General features: G+C 38.3%; 1 protein-coding gene across 2 annotated transcripts in view; it reads left to right on the forward strand.

Moving 5' to 3' along the window:
* The window catches only part of msh3 (mutS homolog 3 (E. coli)), a 63,411-nt gene that overhangs the window by 34,438 nt on the left and 10,628 nt on the right, over positions 1-18,345 (forward strand). For both annotated transcript variants that reach the window (XM_026931597.3, XM_026931598.3), the window contains exons 16-21: positions 505-569; positions 701-817; positions 1,082-1,189; positions 2,523-2,637; positions 7,359-7,516; positions 16,931-17,117. In XM_026931597.3, coding sequence (XP_026787398.3) covers positions 505-569; positions 701-817; positions 1,082-1,189; positions 2,523-2,637; positions 7,359-7,516; positions 16,931-17,117 — 750 coding nt within the window. The remainder of the gene's footprint in view (positions 1-504; positions 570-700; positions 818-1,081; positions 1,190-2,522; positions 2,638-7,358; positions 7,517-16,930; positions 17,118-18,345) is intronic.

An 18,345-nucleotide genomic window follows, 5' to 3' on the forward strand; every position in this document is an offset into this window, starting at 1 on the left:
ATATTATGGATTATTTTCTGGATTCTATATATATATATATATATATATATCACTGTAGTTCAAAGGAAAGGAGGTGCCATATAAACTTATAAACCAGAGTCTCCAATAGACAAGACTGGAAGAATTATATTGTTTCATTATAACTGAATTACAGCCCTAATGCATATACGTACATGCAAACATCTTTATTGTGCTTTGTGATATTCTGGTGTCTCCGGGACATCAGCAGGTGTTATATTATTGCACTAATCCTCTGACATATCTTTGTTTACTGCCATGCTGTTTTTTATTTACACAAGGAGATGATGTGAGCCATTAATCTTTACTCTCTGTTCCTTTGACTGTCACAGTGCATGGCGACAGGAAATAGAAACAGTGCTTTTAAAAAAAAAATGCAGTGCTGTTTCTTACAATGTCAGACTTTTCTTTACAGATGAAGGCTGGAATATTTTACAGCTGTCTCTCTGACTGACTTTTTCTTCTCTCTGTCTCTCCTCTGCCCAGTTTCTCATTGAGGTGAAGAACAGCATGTCCTCCATTGTCCCTCCAGACTGGGTCAAAATTAGCAGGTGGGTGGTATCATTCGCTAATACACAGCACTCTGCTGCATTCACAGCGCTCTGCTGCATTCACCTTAAATAATCATCTAAATGTATCTCTAATCAATCTTAACTTTTTTTTTTTTTCTGTGTATCTCTAGCACCAAATTGGTGGGTCGTTACCACTCTCCCTTCATTGTGGAGAGATACCAGCATCTGTTGCGGCTGCGTGAGCAGCTGGTTATAGACTGCAGCAGAGAGTGGATCAACTTCCTTGAGTGCGTACATGATGACATCTCGGGTTCCTTGAAGTGGCATCTTTCCTTGTCTTTTATCATTGTTCTGTTTTACTCTGAGCGTAGGCTTCTTGAACAGTTTTTACTGTACGATTAGTGTGCAAGTTGCCTAATTAGAGAGCCAAGCTGTTGTGCCTGTGGGTTGATGCTGTAACTCTGAAAGCCATCACTGGTCATATATCTGGCCTCTGCAGAGACCATTTGACCATTGACTGCTGCTTCATCTTATTCTCCTTCTTATTGTAGGCTATTTGGGGAACATTACTACATCCTGAAGAAAGCGGTGGGTTACCTAGCAACCGTCGACTGCCTCTTTTCATTGGCCCAGGTTGCTAAAGACAACAATTACTGCAGGTGTGGAACTCATTCTGGCACCTCCCACACTCTGCACGTTGTGTCATTCTTGGTTATCATACTTCACTAATTTCTGTACATTTCTATTCTCTCAGTAGTGATGGGCATTTTAAGCCATTTTGTAGACAAGAACTCAAACTTAAAAAAAAAAAAAAAAAAACTAGCAATGAATTTCTGAATGTATTTAAAGTAAATTGTGCTTGTGTGAAATTAATTCGCTTTCCTTAACAACAGCAGAAAGCATAGAATTGCCTTTTAAGTGGCCAAAGTTTCATAATTCCACAGGCAGAAGATCATAACAGTATGTATGGCATGAATGATGGATGAAAATTGTTGCTTTCCTAACCAAAGAAAAACTACAAGGACATCAGAATCATAATTTTTTCTCCAAAGTCTAATATTTTGTATTTGTTGTTGGGATGCTTCTCTATGCAATACAGTCTATTGTATTGTGAAGGTGTATTTTTATTCCATTTTAATGTTGTCTGAGAACGTTTGCTGTCAGCATTCTTTCTATTTTCTCTATTGTCACTCTGTAGTCTTCACTAAGATTAGCAAATTGGCATCATTTGGGTTTCACTTGCTGACATTACTAGTACAATGTGTGCTCAATAAGGTAGACGAGCAGAAGTGTCATGCCATGGAACCCTATTTTAAAGAAAAATGATATATATAGGTCTGTTTTTATTTTGTGTCAAGCCAAGAAAGGTAAGATAAATAATCTTTAGCCAGATTTTGAGGTTTTTGCGTTTTCAAAAAGATGGAGATGGAGAACTTTAGTCTTCGTGCTTGCGGCTCCTGGTGCCATAAAAAGCACATGTTCTCCTCTCGGATAGAGGCTGATTTTGTCTTTTGTGTTTGGTGAGAGGTGTTTGAAACTCCTTACATAAGCGTAGGTGGAGGATTGAGAGTGGGGGGACCCCAGAGGGCTCTATGTGGCCAGCAGCAGGCTCCAGCCCGCCTCCGGAGCGTACGTAGCCAACTCCCTCTGCTTCTCACAGCCTGTGTGGGGGAGTGGATTTGACTTTGAAGGCTGAGGTTTTACGCCAACTACACCCCCATCCGCTCAGCGCTGCCGCCCCCTTCCTCCTGTTCCACAGAGCACCAAAGATTCTCCTTACAATACACTTCAGAATGTATATATTTAGACAATCACACGAGTCCAGTGTTCTACACGCCTTGATTTCTTACTTGTGCCTTGTTATATAAGAACGGTTTCTGGTGATGGTGCCTTAATCATTAATGTAATGCCCAGTGAAATCTCACGCTACAGGCATATTTCCTTCATCACTGCACTGTGTGTAATCCTGTTGTCTGAATGTGCTGTGTGCAGGCCAGAGATTCTGGATCAGGAGGGCCACATAGTGATCCGGGAAGGCAGACACCCAGTCATCAACATGCTGATGGCAGAGCAGGATCAGTATGTGCCAAATGACACTGATCTTCAGGTGAGAATCCACCAAAGATGTACATGATTTACACCTATTTTTTGTCATTTTGTCAGGTACCCCTACCATATGGGTGCACTCTGTACTCTGTAATTACTCTAGACTCTAGCACATCTGTTGGAATGCACAATTTGTCAGCTTTCCTTTACCCTGTCCATTAATGAAAAGTGACCACAAAAGGATGCTTATACTAGTTCAACACCCACCATAGAGAGAGACAAGAGAGAGACAAGAGAGAGCAAGAAAGAGCAAAAGAGAGAGAGAGAGAGAGACAGTTGTATGCAAAGTTTGCAGACCAGCTTAAGACTTCTCCTGAGGATCTGAAAATGAAGCTAATTGATTTCTACAAAGCAGAGGAAGGCCATAAAAAGATATCACATTGCTTTCATCTTGCAATTTCCACCATCTGAAATGTCATTAAGAAATGGCAATTAAGAGAAACTGTGGAAATCAAGGCAAGACCTGGAAGACCAAGGAAACTCTCAGATAGAACTGATAGAAGTGTGCTAGGCTGAAAGGAAAAGGAAAATCCTCAAATAACAGCAAGTACATGCGGGAACGTTTAGCTGACACAGGAGTGGTGATCCACCAAGCATCTGCAGCATCTGCAGCGTCGCTTGCACAAACATGATCTGCATGGAAGAGTCATCAGAAGGAAACCTTACCTGGGACCTCATCACAAAAGTCAACATCTGAAGTATGCAAAAAAACATCTAGATAAGCCAGACGCATTTTGGAAGCAAGGGCTATCGACTGATGAACTCTTTGGTGACGATCTCCAAAGGTATTTTTGGAGTAAAAAGGAGCAGCATTTGAGGAAAAGAACACCTTGCCAACTGTTAACTGTTGAGGGTGGATCTGTATGCTTTAACCAGTAACACAGAAAAAAATGCAGAGGTAGTTGGAAGAATGGATTCCAGTAATCAAAATGCTTCCATGGAAACCTCTTTTTAATGCCTGAGCTGTTCGTTAGCATGAATGTTGAGATGCTTGTTTGACTCTCAGCTGTGTGTATGAGGCAACTGTCAGGGAGGATCCTCTGCAGTGTAGTCAGTGTATTAGGGAGGGTGATCAATTATAATGATAAATGAAAATGAATCTTCTTAATGAAGCACAGACACAGCAGACACAATACCCATTAATGTAGGGATGCTTGGTGGATTCGCCAATGCACATTTGTAATGCAGTGATAATTTAAGAAATTTTAAAAGAAATTTTATCAAATGCAATATAATATTATTTTGTTAAATACAAGATAGTGTAAGTGTACTAAGTGTAATGGTGTATTAAGCCATAGTTAAGTCAAAATATCACAAAATGCAGTGAGCCGTTTGGGAGCTGAAAGAGTCGACTCTTATTGTAGAGTCATAATTCCCATCACCTACCTGTGGCTAGTGTATCTACTCTTTCATGAGTCTCTTGAGGTCAGAATTAATCACAGCTATCAAGAGCAGTTAGGACACGCAAAAATCCTGTTTAATTATTGTTTTCTCCTCCTGCTTTACACGTGATGTCATTTATGCAGTTATTTTTGTAAAACACCTGCAGCTCCTCCACTAACTAAGCACATGAATATGATCACCATTTATTTGTGATCTTCGTAAATCAGGGCCTAAGTGTCAGTGCTGTGTAGAGAATAATCCAGCCCTTAAATAATATCTGGTCAGTAGTGGTCTTACTGTGATCCCCATCCATACAGGGAGCTTTAAATGGGATACAGTCAGTAATTGTACTTTTTTTTTTTTTTTCTTTCAAAAAACACCCTCATTTTTTAAATGTCCTATTTTTATGTACTCTTATTGTTGTTTTTCTGATGTTGTTTCTTACTTGTATATAATTTATTATTGCTGCTGATATTTTGCCCCTGCTTGTTTCCTATTATTATCATCTTCTTTATTGTCAGTTTATTTTCCTTGTGAAGCAGTTTGAGCTACATTTTATGTATGAAGATGCCATATATGACGATATGGTGTAACTGATAAAATGGCCACTGTGTGTATATTGGTATACCACACTGGTGCACTATTGCAGTCTTTATAACTGTGGACATTTGTCTTTAGGATTTTAAATTCAGTGTAATCCATATAGCAGTTGTATCAGTATCCATCTATAATGATATTGACTCAACGTGTCAGGAACCACAGTTTTAACAGCAGAAATGAAAAGATCATTATTTATAAGAAATATTGATCTCTGCTTGCAGAGTAGTCCCTTTGAAACTTTGCTGCCTGTAGATATATGTGTGTGTGTGTGTGTGTGTGTTAGATACAGCAGGTAGAAGGTTATGGGCAGCACCGCTGATATCAGGGCACTCGAGCTGTTTTTTTTTTTTGTTTTGTTTTGTTTTTTTTACAGCAGGTTAATCTGTTTTTGCCATGGAGAAAATTAAAACATAAGCCAACCTTTTCTAGCGCATATGTACAGGTGCCAATTCGCCTTTTTTGCACTCCTTCTTTCTCATTCTCTCTCTCTCTCTCTCTCTCTCTCTGCTTCTAATTTCTCATTCTCTCTTGCTCTCTCCTGCACGCTCTTTCCGTCTCTCTTGCTCTCAGCACTCTCTTGTGTTTTTCCTTCTCTTGCTCTTTCTCCCCCTTTCGTCGCTCTTGCGCTCTCTCTTTCTCTTGCCGTCTCTTTCTTATGTGCTCTCTCTTCTTTCACTCTCTCTTGCTGTTGTGTGCTTTCTGTATTTAGCTCTTAATCTTTAGTATTTTGTAGTATTTGTGTTTAATCTAATATAATCTTGTCCTAGTCCATTGGTGCATATTCTCATCAACATCATAGAAACTATGAGATGGAAGTTCATGGTGTAGCGTGCAGTGGGTTCCAGTATCTCCATACTTTATCACGCTTTATAAAGCGGGCCATTACGTGGGAGGGAGATAGGAAGTCTTTGAGCTGGGCTCCAGCTTTCTGAACTGCTTATTTTATGAACCAACAGGCAGTTTGGCAAAAAAAACAAAAAAAAAACAACTCTATCCTCTATTCTGGCCTATTCTATTTCACATGTTATGTGGTGCAGCTACTTATTCATAGGACCACACTCATAATTCGTTATAAATTCTCAATAGTCAAAAATATGACTACTACTATACTCTAACTGCAGCTTAAAGGAAAGATTCATCTTTTTTTTACACAACACAAGCTGGAGGTGACCAAATTCATAACTAAACTTTGCCTCTAAAATTTCATCTTGCAGATTATTATTATTATTTTTTTATAATTAGAGTGAACAGAAATGAATAATTTACACATAATTTAGCAAACACCACAGAATTCTGACACATGTTGAAACTCAGTTCAGGACTGAGATTGAAGCCATTCACGTATTCTGTTGGGGTCACAATCACAAGAGTTTTATTACCAGTGCCACAACCTTGTGTAAGTTTGTTCTTCTTTCAGTCTTTTGTCTTTCTCTAGCTTGTTGTATTCTTTCTATCCTGAACATCGCATTTATCACCACTGGTGTTTTCTGCTCTGTATCTAATATCACTCTTCTGGCTGGTTCCCTATTTATGGTTATTATTTATGGTTTAATCTCTCTGGATCTGGACATTCCTTTCTGTTTTTCTCCCACTGTTTGCCATTTCTCCTCTTTGGACATATACAGTATGTGTTTATACACCTTAATTGCAGCTACACTTATTGGCCATTTTATTATTTAAACCTATCATACAGGTCAATTTGTAGGTGTACAATTAATGACTGTAACCGTTTTTTTTTTTTTTTTTTTTTTTTTTTTTTTGTGTTATGCACAATTTATCAGCCCCATAAACCCTAGAACCAGTCAAAAAAATATCCAAAAAAAAAAAAAAGATGAGCTCCTATAAGGCGTACTAACAGGGTAGGTGTGTGTGATGTGCTGAATAATATCTAGTAAAGGCTGGACTTATCATAATCATAATCATAGCCTTTCCATTAATTTAAAGAACACCCTTTGCATAGCAACAGATAGGCTACAGTCAGTAATTGCATACATAAAATCTGCATTTAAGTGATAGGCGTATCTGATAAAGTAGCAGCTGAATATGTATAAAACATATTAAATAACCATTTTTACGGAGATTTCTGGAGTTGAGACACTGCTAAGAACCATGAATGTAATGCTCTAAACATCTATCAACAAATTTTGAAAAGGCTCGACCTCCTACAGCTTCAGAAGCACTTTTGCGTGCGTAGTTAATTAATTATTTTTGTTCCACTGGAACTTTGTCTTTTAGTACTACTACAGTTATTTCCCGGAACAATAAATATATGTAGTAATATGCACACGCACATGTATGCAAAATTTTTCCTTTGTATTCCGTGTGAATTAACAACACAAGTCTGACGACTTCTTCTTTTCTATTATCAAACCTAAGACCATAAGGATGGCAGGCAAACTCTCACTGCACTATGCTTGCATTTAAAATGTGATCTGGCCTTTTCCTTTTCCCTTCTCTTCTTATTATATCCTTGTGGTCTGTGCCTGCATTCTAACCCTGACCTCTCTCTACCCATCATTTTTGTGGTGTCCTCTTTAATATTCTTGCCAAGTTGGCATTAAAGCCAAGTTCCTGTATAATGAACATCTGCACTTGTTTACTCCACATATGCTGTGGTTGTGTTTGATTTTAACAGCGCATAGTGTTGATGGTTCCACTACATTAAATTAATGACTTGACCAGTGCAGCTATGACATTCATCACACTCACTCAATTTTATTGTCATGACCTTTCTTTCAGGGTGAGGGCAAGCGAGCCATGATCATCACTGGACCCAACATGGGGGGAAAGAGCTCTTATATTCGCCAGGTGGCTCTTATCACTATCATGGCCCAACTGGGATCCTTTGTACCAGCCAGTGAGGCATCATTTGGCATTGTGGATGGCATTTTTACAAGGTATAGTCTTATTCTCTCTCTTTCTTTAATAAATTTTTTTCTTAAATTTCAAGTCCACGAAAGGAACAGAGAATTAACAAAATTATACGTTTATAGGACTTTCATATATATAGAGGATAGAGAAAGTGCAAAATTTAAAATGTATGCATCATTAAATTAATCAATATGTCCTTCAGGAAATACGTAAATAAATAATCAGATTAATAATTAATACATTACTGGTTGGTTGATTGATTGGTTTATTTATTTATTTATTTATTAAATGTTTCTTGAAGCATTTATTGAAGGATTTCATACTTCAGCATGCACATCAGGGACGGGCTTCTTGTAGGATGAGTTGTTCTGATTGGACAGTATGCCTGCATGCTGGGAGCATTGTTATTGGACCATCGCACCCGTATGTGGTTCTTCCCCAAACTGTTGCCACAAATTTAGAAGCACACAGTTGTATAGGATGTCTTTGTATGTTGTAGCATTTTGTACTTTGTACAATTTCCCTTCGTTGGAACTAAGAGGCCCAAACCTGTTCCAGCATGACAATGCCCCTGTGCACAAAGTGAGCTCCATGAAGACATGGCTTGCCAAAGTTGGAGTGAAAGAACTCGAGTGTCCTGCACAGAGCCCTGACCTCAACTCACTGAACAACTTTGGTATGGAATTGAAACGGCTACTGCTCCCCAGGACTCCTCACCCAACTTCAGTGCCTGACCTTACTAATATTCTTGTGACTGAATGAACACAAATTCCCACAGCCACGCTCCAAAATCTAGTGGAAAGCCTTCCCGGAAGAGTGGAGCTTATTATAACAGCAAAGGGGGAATAAATCTGGAATTGGATGTTCAACAAGCACATATGAGTGTGATGTCGAGGTGTCCACAAACTTTTGGCCATATAGTGTAGCTAATAATAACTACAGTTATGCAGCCAAACTACATATTACAACTTGTGTAGACTATCATATATGATATTTCCCCTCATGGTGCTCCAAGCTTGAAGCCCTGCTGTCCAATCAGAGCAACTCAACCTAAAGGAAGCTCACATCTCATGTGCATGTTTAAGTATGAACCCTTTCAGCAATTTCTCCAGCAAATCTTATCCATATATCCATATGAATATAGAAATGCATCAATAAATCCATAAATATATCCATCAATAAATCATTTAGGGTTGCACAGTTTCTCAGTAGGTAGTGTTGTGACCTCACAGCTCCAGCTTGGGTTACTGTCTATGTGGAGTTTGCTTGTTCTCCCTGCCTACCTGTAGGTTTCTTAAGGGTTCTCTGGTTTCCTCCCACCTTCCAAAAGCATTGGGTGTTAGGCATTAGGTGGATTGGCTAAAGCTAAATTGCCCTTCGATGTGAATACCACGGACTGGCGTTCCGTTTAGTGTTTATCCCCGCCTCATGCTCAGTGTTTCTGGGATAGGCTCTGGATCCACCATAACCCTACCCAGGCTAAAACACTTACAGAAGATGAAATGACTGGAAAAAAATAATAAATGTATTAATGTTTTAATGTATTTGATGGAATTATTGACTTTGTTATTTGTTTATGCGTTTATTAAGGGATATATTGAAGTATCCATGCAAACTGTGGCAAACCTACAGACCTACAGGTTGATGTTTTTGTGATTTTGAAAGATGACCATAACTAGACCACCTGGTGAACATTTGGAGAATTGTGACCGTTTCTGTAATTCTCTTAGTGATAACATGACAAAGCATCATTTATCACGTGTTCTTGTTCACGGGTGTACCATACACAACGCCAATCTGTAAGTTACATAATCATATCTTCTAATAAAAGATGTTTAGAATCCCTCACGCTCTCTTCCCTCCCCCAGTCTTCGGTTTCCACACCCACATTAAAAGCTCACCTCTCACGAACGACGAACGAGATATCTTTCAAAGAACATTGATTGTTTCCGCCCACCTGCTCTCCTCTAATGCAGAACTATGCAATCTTCCCTAATGGTTACTGTATTGGGAAATAAGGAGCTCAGACGGAGTAATGAAGCATTCTCAGTCAGGCACATTGAAACATTCCCTGTTTGACAATGTACTTGTCATTCCTCTCAGCATGTACATTGCTATTGTTCTCTCATTTTCTGCTTGTTAAATGGGCGGGTTGAAGAAGGACAGCTGACAGTTCGGGCCTCAGTGGCCATGACAACACTCAAGAGGCCAGGCAGACTTCAGGCTTCTGATGGAATTGTCTAGAGATGGAGGAAGTGAAACCATGGCCACTGGTGCAGGTGCCTCAGCTTACTGTAATTAGCTGTGGAAGTATGCACTATTAGGAACATACAAACCCAGTATGATTCTTTCTATATCAGACACTACAGAGGGTTTCACTTTTAGAGGCTCTCCATGGTAGAACCTTCAGAATGCTAGAATCCACGAACCTTCACTATCTAGGAGGTATTTTTTTAGAAGAGGAACGGAAAGAAAAGAAAAGGGGGAGAAGAAAAAAGTGAAAGAGTAAGGAAGTAAGAAAGAAAAGGGGAAAAAACAAGAGAAAAAAGGGTAAGAGAATTAAAGTGAATTGAAGGGAAGAAAAGAGGAGGAAAAAGGAAAGACAAGAAGTAAAAGAAGGGATGGAAAAAGAAGAGAAGTAAAGGGAAGAGAATGAAAAAGAAGAGAAGGAAGAAGGAAACACAAGAGAAGGGATGAGAAGGGAAGATAAGAAGGAAAAAGGAAGGAAAAGGAGGGAAGGAAAAAGTAAGAAAAGGGGAAAAGTTGAAGGAAAGAGAGGGGTAAGGAAAAAGGAAGGATGAAACGGAAGGAAAAAGTAAGAAAAGGAAAAGGGGGAAAAGTAGAAGGAAAGAGAAGGGAAAGGGAGAAGGAAGAGAAGGAATACAGAAGAGAAAAAGGAAAGCGAAAAAGAAGAGAAGGAAAAAGGAAAAGGCTAAATCATATTTAAATGCAAGTGCAGTGCAGTGAGAGTTTGCCTGTGATCCCGATGGTCTTAGGTTTGAGCCCAGCAGATCTTTCAGCTCCAGGAGCATCGTCTCTGTGCAGACTTACCGTTAGCGATGGTGCAAATGTTTCAATGCTGCATACCATCTACAGTTTCCCAATACTTCTTGATTTTGTGATAAATGGTTCCAGATGATTCCTGTTCTTTGTTTTGAAGGTCTGGTTGTCACAGGTAATGCTGTTAGCATTAATCTTGCTGGGATGCAGTTATCATATAAAAGGAACATCTTTCATTAAAAGTAAGAAGGGTTGGTTTATGAGCAAAGTGATGGTATGAACCCGTGAAGGGTAAAACTGTATGGAAAGTAATGATTCAGGATTTGTCATGACTTTACATAATTATAACAAAACAAAACAAAAAAAAAAGCATTTTGATGATATCACAACAATCGGTTGTGAGTAATGATGTTGGCTGAACTCACGTTTTGTCTCGTACTTAAAGCTGCTTTCCTATGCAAGCAATTTGAACAGATTCAAAACTGTATTCCCTGTCGATTCTGTTTGTTCAGAAACAATTAAAAAGCATCTTCTCTTTTCATACAGCTGATTTTATATGGCTCATCAGGCTCCTGCTATGTTCTGTGGTTGTGCAGTTGCTGTTCCGAGTGACAAGCCTGCTAATATGCTGTCATTGCATATTTCCTTTGGACATAATGACCAGCAGTCCATTCATCATCTATATGTGTACAAAATGCAAGTGAAGCATTTTCATGCTTGTTATTACTCTAAATAGTATCTGACAGTATCAGGGAAATGGTAGAATGATTTGGCAGTGATTTGTTTATTAACAGAGCGTGTGTGTGCGTGTTGTTAGTCTAATTATGTTAACACACTGTCAGCAGAAACGCAACATAGTGATCTTCTAATTAGTATCATGTGTAGCTTAGGCTGTCTTTAGCATGGCTTTGCTCTGCTGGGGATGTAGAACAGGTGCATGATGGAGAAATGACATCTCACGAATGCTAGGATGTGTTGGTGATTAATGTTTGGTTTTCACCATCTGATGTAGAGGTTTATTGCATCATCACTGAGCATCCTTTACCTCATATTAAAGTTGACTGCTGAAGGCAGTTGATGTGCCCTTTGGAAATTGAGCATGTGACAGACAAAGAGATTGCATGAAACACTTGCCATATGCTGTTGAAATGCAAGAGAATTATATTTGCCTGAGGAACTGGATATTACAGCTCACTTCACTGATCTGATACCAGGTTTAGATTTGTGTGATTCACTTAGTGCAGACATCCAGAAAATGTGTAGGCTATAAATTTGACCTGTGGCAGTTTGATATACCCAGTTTGTTGATCTTTTTCTTTAAAACATGTATTACGAAGGAACTTCAATTTTTGTGACTTACAGGGATGCATTGATATATATATTTTTTTTTAAGAAAGATTATGAGAACAAGGAAATGTTTTTTGATTCTTGATACCAAAATGAGTAATCCCCCTAGTATTAAACAATCAAGGGCATCATGAAACATGTTATTAACTCTTTCTGTATTTCCCCGGTTTACATAATGATCATGAAAAGCACAGGGGTTTTCATGCACTTTTTTTCTACTAGGCTTGTTCTTTATAACATTAGCTAGTTGATTTTAAATGATGCAGTGAAGACAAAACTGACAGCTGTATAGAAGAGCTATTTCAGAGCTACTTGAAAGTCAGTTTTATTTGTCTTCAGAGTCCCTCATTGTCAATGAGCAATAGTGGCTGTTGGTCAAGAGCAAAATAGTGGGTAAGGGCTGTTATTTTCACTCACAGAATGTTGTCTAGACTTTTTTCTCACCTCTGCTGTAGTGTTGGTTGCTGTTGTGTGCTGTTAGAAATGATCTGAGTTTTATGTTTAAGATGTTTTATCAGGTTACTTGTATTGTAGGAAGATGCTGTATTTTCTTGATAATTTCACCATGCACAGTTTGCAGTCTTCTTTATATTTGTTTTTCATTATTAATCATGAAATATGTCCAGATAGATGTCGTTTTGTGCACAAAATGTGTGCACAGCAATGCACACTAGTCGTATACCGGTTTGTATCTAAGCATTTTTTCATGAGCACAAATATGAGTGAATAAGCACCCTATCAGACCAATACCAGTATTCGTGCCAATGCATTCCTAGTCACTAAAGCCATATTTACAGTGCTATTATAATACAACCAAACTGCTTGATCAGTCAGTAAACAAGGTTGCTAGGCTGTTTTTTTTTTTTTTCTTGTCTGTGGATTGGGGGAGTGGACATTTCACATACGTTTGAAATAATTCTATCAGTGTTCTGTAAGATAAATACATAAGCCAAAAGGTTTTTCCTTAATTAAAACGTTCAGTAGTCTAAAACATATGCACATGTGATGTATATATGCTCCAAACCACAAATGTGTCTATTGAAGTTATGATTTAAATGTAGAGAGTTAACAGTTAAAATAGTGTGTCAGTAAAAATTAGGTACTAAATGCAAATAAATAAAAATAGTACACTAGTACTAGTACTACTACTGCTATTACTGTTAATTCTGAAATAATAATTATGAAAGAACTGTTCAGGATCAATGTAGGATTTCGATGCTTAATTTAAAAAAAAAAAATACTATGTCCTGACTTTTTAAATATCGCAGTAATCATAGCCCCGATTTTAGACTTTAATACAAGGTTAAGAGGGATTTGGAGCTGGTTCCTAAATTGCCATTGGACTGGTTTTGTAACACAGACCTGGCAGGCTTGCTGGTGAAAACGTTATTGCTTTCCCTCTCTGGAGATGCATGTTCTAATTAACAGGTGAAAAACATGTTCAAACAGCAGCCAATTAAGCCTTGAAGGGTTCAGCGGCCCGTGGTGCACTTTGGACTCATCCAAGCAAACAATGCTAATTGCATGTATGCCTTGGAACTCTGGGATGAAGATGAAATGACAGGGACTCAAACTGTATGAGTCAGATGGATTACATTAAATGTCAAATTGTTTTAGGACTCACATGCAACGGAAAATTATTTACGGTCCATACTTTATCAGTAAAGTGATTTTGGTCATAATGAATATGGAGCAAGAGCAATTGGTCGAAATTCCAAGATGCAGAACTGATAACATAAATCTAAAATCTTACAGAAGCCAGTAAGTACGGCTATTTTCAGACCAGCACTTTTGAAATCTAATCGGTTGCCTGCATTTTATCATGTCCTTGCTCTGGAAGTTGGTATGCGCTGGCTGGTCATGAGCACTGATGCACTTTTATTGAATGAACAGCAAGGTTACCAAGCACTTCTTCCTTTATCGCTTTCAGGTTACTATGGAAACAGGAAATGAAATGCAAAAAAAAAGGCTTGAAAGGATGAAGCTATTCAGACGAGTAAGCTGTCAGCACTTCTCTCAAGGTTTTGATGCTACAGCATCTTTGGTTTTGTATCACAGTTATTTGTTCCCAGTTTCTTTTTGGTAGTTTCAAATGTGTAAAGCCATGTACTACATCTCTCAGTGACAGGAAGGGCTTTTTGGACCTAGAGTTACTGTTGAACTGTCTCTACAGTGGAGAATGATGCATAAATTCAGACATTTCCCTTAACTGACCAGAGATGAACACTCTTCAGAAGGCACCAGTACACTCATAGAAAAGAGTCCTAGCTTTCTAAATGCATTCTAGTTGGAACCTTTGAAAGGGAAACACTCTGTTAAAGATTTCTACAAAGAACCTTTATTGATTTCCTCAGAGGGACAAACTGAAGAGCCCTAAGATGTTGAAACCAGAATCTTTTACTTGGAAGTGCTTAAAATTGTAAAATTGACTAGCCTGACCCATTATACAATGTTTATGAATTACTTCTGCTTGGAGTTTCTGTACTTGGGTCTCACTTTCTGCTGTTGAGGATGATCATCATGGATAACCTAAAGATTTGCACTTCCTGAAAACTTTATGCCTAAATCTCACCCTTGCTTTAGTGAATAATCTCATCTAGGTCCTGTAGACTTGTTTCTAAGAACTGCTGCTGTAAATTATAAACACTGTCCGGTGCTCATCCCAGGACTTTAATCCCAATATGCTTACACTGAACATCCTTTCAACACACCTAGTACTGTTCGACTTTACAGTATACAGTTGTGGAAGAGTAATGATTTATAATCCTGCTATCCAGTATAATCCTCCAAAGAGGTTGGGTTCCCTTTTGAGTGTGGTGATGGGTTTGTGGAGGCTGGTGTGGAATGGATAACTAATGGCTGACTTGGACTAGTTAAGAGCATTTATTAGGGCCCTATTGTTTTCCTAAGGATTATTATTATTATTATTATTATTATTATTATTATTATTATTATTTTCAAGGTTTCAGGGGGTTTGCGGTGCTTAAAATACTCAAAAACTCTTGATATTTTGCGCACACGTCAGCATCTTTGGCCATTAGGCCTGGGCAAAGAGTAGCACATGGGCAAGGTGGGGGGCTCTGCAGCGCCCCCTTTTACATGGTACATAAACTTTGTGCACATATCGTACATACTTGTACGTATATGTACGAAACTCAGGACACATATTGTTCTCATCCACCCAAACAACTTTTGCACTGACAATCATTAGCTCCACCCAACAGGAAGTCGGCCATTTTGGATTTTGTGAAAAGTGCATGCGGTGAACTTTTAAATACTCCTCCTAGGGAATTCACGTGAATGGATTTTTGATCTCTTGAACGGTTTCGCCATGGTGGGGCAAAAAAGGGAAACAGGAAGTGTCTCATATCTTCTGCATGCACTGAGTGATTTCGATCAAACTTGAGTTGTATGTTTGATACTGGAGCTGATCAAATGGATGTGGCTATTGTGAGTCACAGTCATCGTGCCTCCAACTGACAGCAGGAAGTGTGTGACTTACAACAGACTTTTGAAATAGTTTTTAAATAGTGTTGCTAATACTCTCTTCGGGTGTTTAGAGAATCTTAGCTTGCTTAAAATTTCATGAAATTCAGCACACACGTCAGAGTTGTTGGCTGTTAGGCTTTGGCCAAAGCTAAGACATGGGCGTGGAGTGGAGGGGGGGGGGTTATCTGTAGCGCCCCCTTTTGACTAAAGTGGTGGGGTCAGTTTTACCTACAGTCACCAGTTTCAGTACATATATTGTTCTCATCAAGCCAGACAACCTTCAAAATGACAGTCATTAGCTCCGCCCAACAAGATGTAGGTCATTTTGAATTTAATCTGGTTTTTGAAAATTGCAGGTTCTGAATTTTTAAATACTCCTCCAAGGGGATTCATGCGATTCTCACCAAACGTGGTCAACATTATGCCAAGACATTGAAGATGCTAAACTGCGAACAGATTTTTGATATCTCGAATGGTGTGGCCATGGCAAGGGATTAAATTAATGACAAAAAAGCGACACAGGGAGAGTCTCATATCTTCTAAGTTCATTGTCTGAGATGAAATTGGTGTTGTATGTTTGGTCATGGGGGCTATGTTGCACCCCCTTAAATGCATGTGCACACTACACATTACTTAACTACAATTAATTAATGGCTAATAAGGATAACAACATATATCACTTATATTATTCATGCATTATATCACCAAATATGAGCTATATATTTGGACATGGAAGCTGTTGTAAAGCCTTAGACCTGGGCTTAACCTAACAGATCAGCGCAAAACAAGTTACTCTACAGCACTCGCTTCACTATGCATTGTTTTCATACACTCACCGGGTGGCGATGCCACTGTAGTGCTTGGGCCCATCATCGCTGCTTGCAGCTATATTTTTCTCTTGTTTTTGGATTAAAGAAAGACACGTAAACTCCAGAATGTGTCTACTGAACCATATCTGTTTTTCCAGTTATAACTCTGTAAATTGATTTACAATAATTTGAAAAGAATTGTTTCATTATCTTGTCTAATGAGAAACATTTTTGTTTGTTTGATGCTAGATTATGAGATATCGGTTTAGCACATCACAATTGTCAGGTTAATTAAACCGTGTAACGTAATACACTGTGTATGTGAATAGTATATTATATGAAAATACAGCAATTTCCCCCTCATTATCTTATTCACCTCTTGAGTTATAATCATTGCTGTGACTGCTTATTATTAGCCATCCTGTCTGTCTCTCCGGACAGCCAATTCAACGTTTCGACTAGATCTCCTGCAGTGCTCCAGTGACACTATTTCTTCGACCAGTAGACACTATTAAGAAGGGCTCTCATCACAATAAGAGCAACAACTAATAATTGATATAATGGTTAAATTAGCAGTAATCACTTGTAAGCACACAGTAAGCCCAACCTGGTCACTTGACTCCAGTATTGTTTCAACCTGACATGAAAATTCAAGAAAGCAGTCTAAGTCAGCATTGCCTATTGGAGTAAACCTTTACAACTGGTGTAGGTCGGTTGTCATGAGATGTTTTGTAGGTGCCAGTGTAGCATTATGAACAAATAAAGTTTAACTTGCGTTATATTGTTTTTTGGTAGGATGGGAGCCTCGGACAACATCTCAAGAGGTCGAAGCACCTTCATGGAGGAGCTGGTGGAGGCCTCAGAGATCCTGTCTCGTGCCACAGCACGTTCTCTAGTGATCCTGGATGAGCTCGGCCGTGGCACCAGCACACATGATGGAATCGCCATCGCCTACGCGACCCTGGAGTTCTTAATCAGAGACGTGAGTCACTGTAACAGCAGAGCTACTGAAATGCTTATGCTGATGAAAATAGTCTTGGCTGTGTGTTTACTGTATATACACTCATTGTGGGTCATGTGGCTGTATACTAAAGAGGGAGGATATGACTATGATGGTGCCTTTTTAAAGTTAATTTCTTCATGCTCAGACCAATTAACCCTGTCTGCAGTAGTCATACCACTAGTTATGAAAATATTAATCTTAATTTAAAGAAAAAAAACACCCCCAAGTGTTCTCTTCCATGGTACCATTGTGATAGGTGTCAGATATTAAGCTTTAAGACACAACTGTCTATAGTCAAGGCGAAACAACTGGCCATAATCGAAGGAGTTTTTTCTTATCTATACCATATACATAACATATTGACTGAGGTTGCTTTAATGAGTAACACAAGCAACTTATTTTTGTGTTTATACCACAGCATTGTTGAATTATCTAATCTGATTGGTTTGATTAACTTTCTATAACAGCAGCTCTGACAGTTTTCCCGGCTTTGTAATTCATATCACAGGTTTATATTAATGCGCTCATTCTAATATGTTTCTATAGTAACAGCTCATTCACAGGGACTTTTACGGCAAATGCTCTGTATAAAGGCTAATAATAAAAGATTTTTAAAAATGTGCTGTTATTTAACAAAGAAAACATTTTAATTGTTAACATGGTGAAGTTTTCTGTAAGAAGACTTTTATTTATTAACTTCAAGAGCGAGAAAAAAGAGGGAACAACTGTTTATAGCTGCTATAATGTATGTGATAAAACGAATTTGTCTCACAGATGTTCCACATCATTAACTATAAACTGAAAAAAAGCATGATGTGTCATTCGTTAATAAATTAACAATTGTAATTGTTTGCAAATTGCTGTGGTACAAAAGGAATCAGACATTTCTAGATAAGCTGTTATTGGAAAATATTTAACTTTCCTAACAGTGGTCTCCACTTTGCGTAGCGCTACATCCCATCTTCCCATCACTAATTATTTTTCTATATCAAGACACACTGTCATATTTTATTCTTTACTTTTATTATGGAACTCTTTTTTTTTCTACATTTTAAACCCACAGTCTTCAACTCATTAGCCCCAAACATTAATCACTAAGTTGTCACGCTCTTATTTTTGCCTTTTTTTGTAAATATTATTCATAGAGTAGTGTTAATATTAATGTGCCTCAACTGGCAAACAAACTGAACTATTTGTCTTTTGTCAA

Source organism: Pangasianodon hypophthalmus, chromosome 24, assembly GCF_027358585.1.
Source record: "Pangasianodon hypophthalmus isolate fPanHyp1 chromosome 24, fPanHyp1.pri, whole genome shotgun sequence".
Lineage (NCBI taxonomy): Eukaryota > Metazoa > Chordata > Actinopteri > Siluriformes > Pangasiidae > Pangasianodon > Pangasianodon hypophthalmus.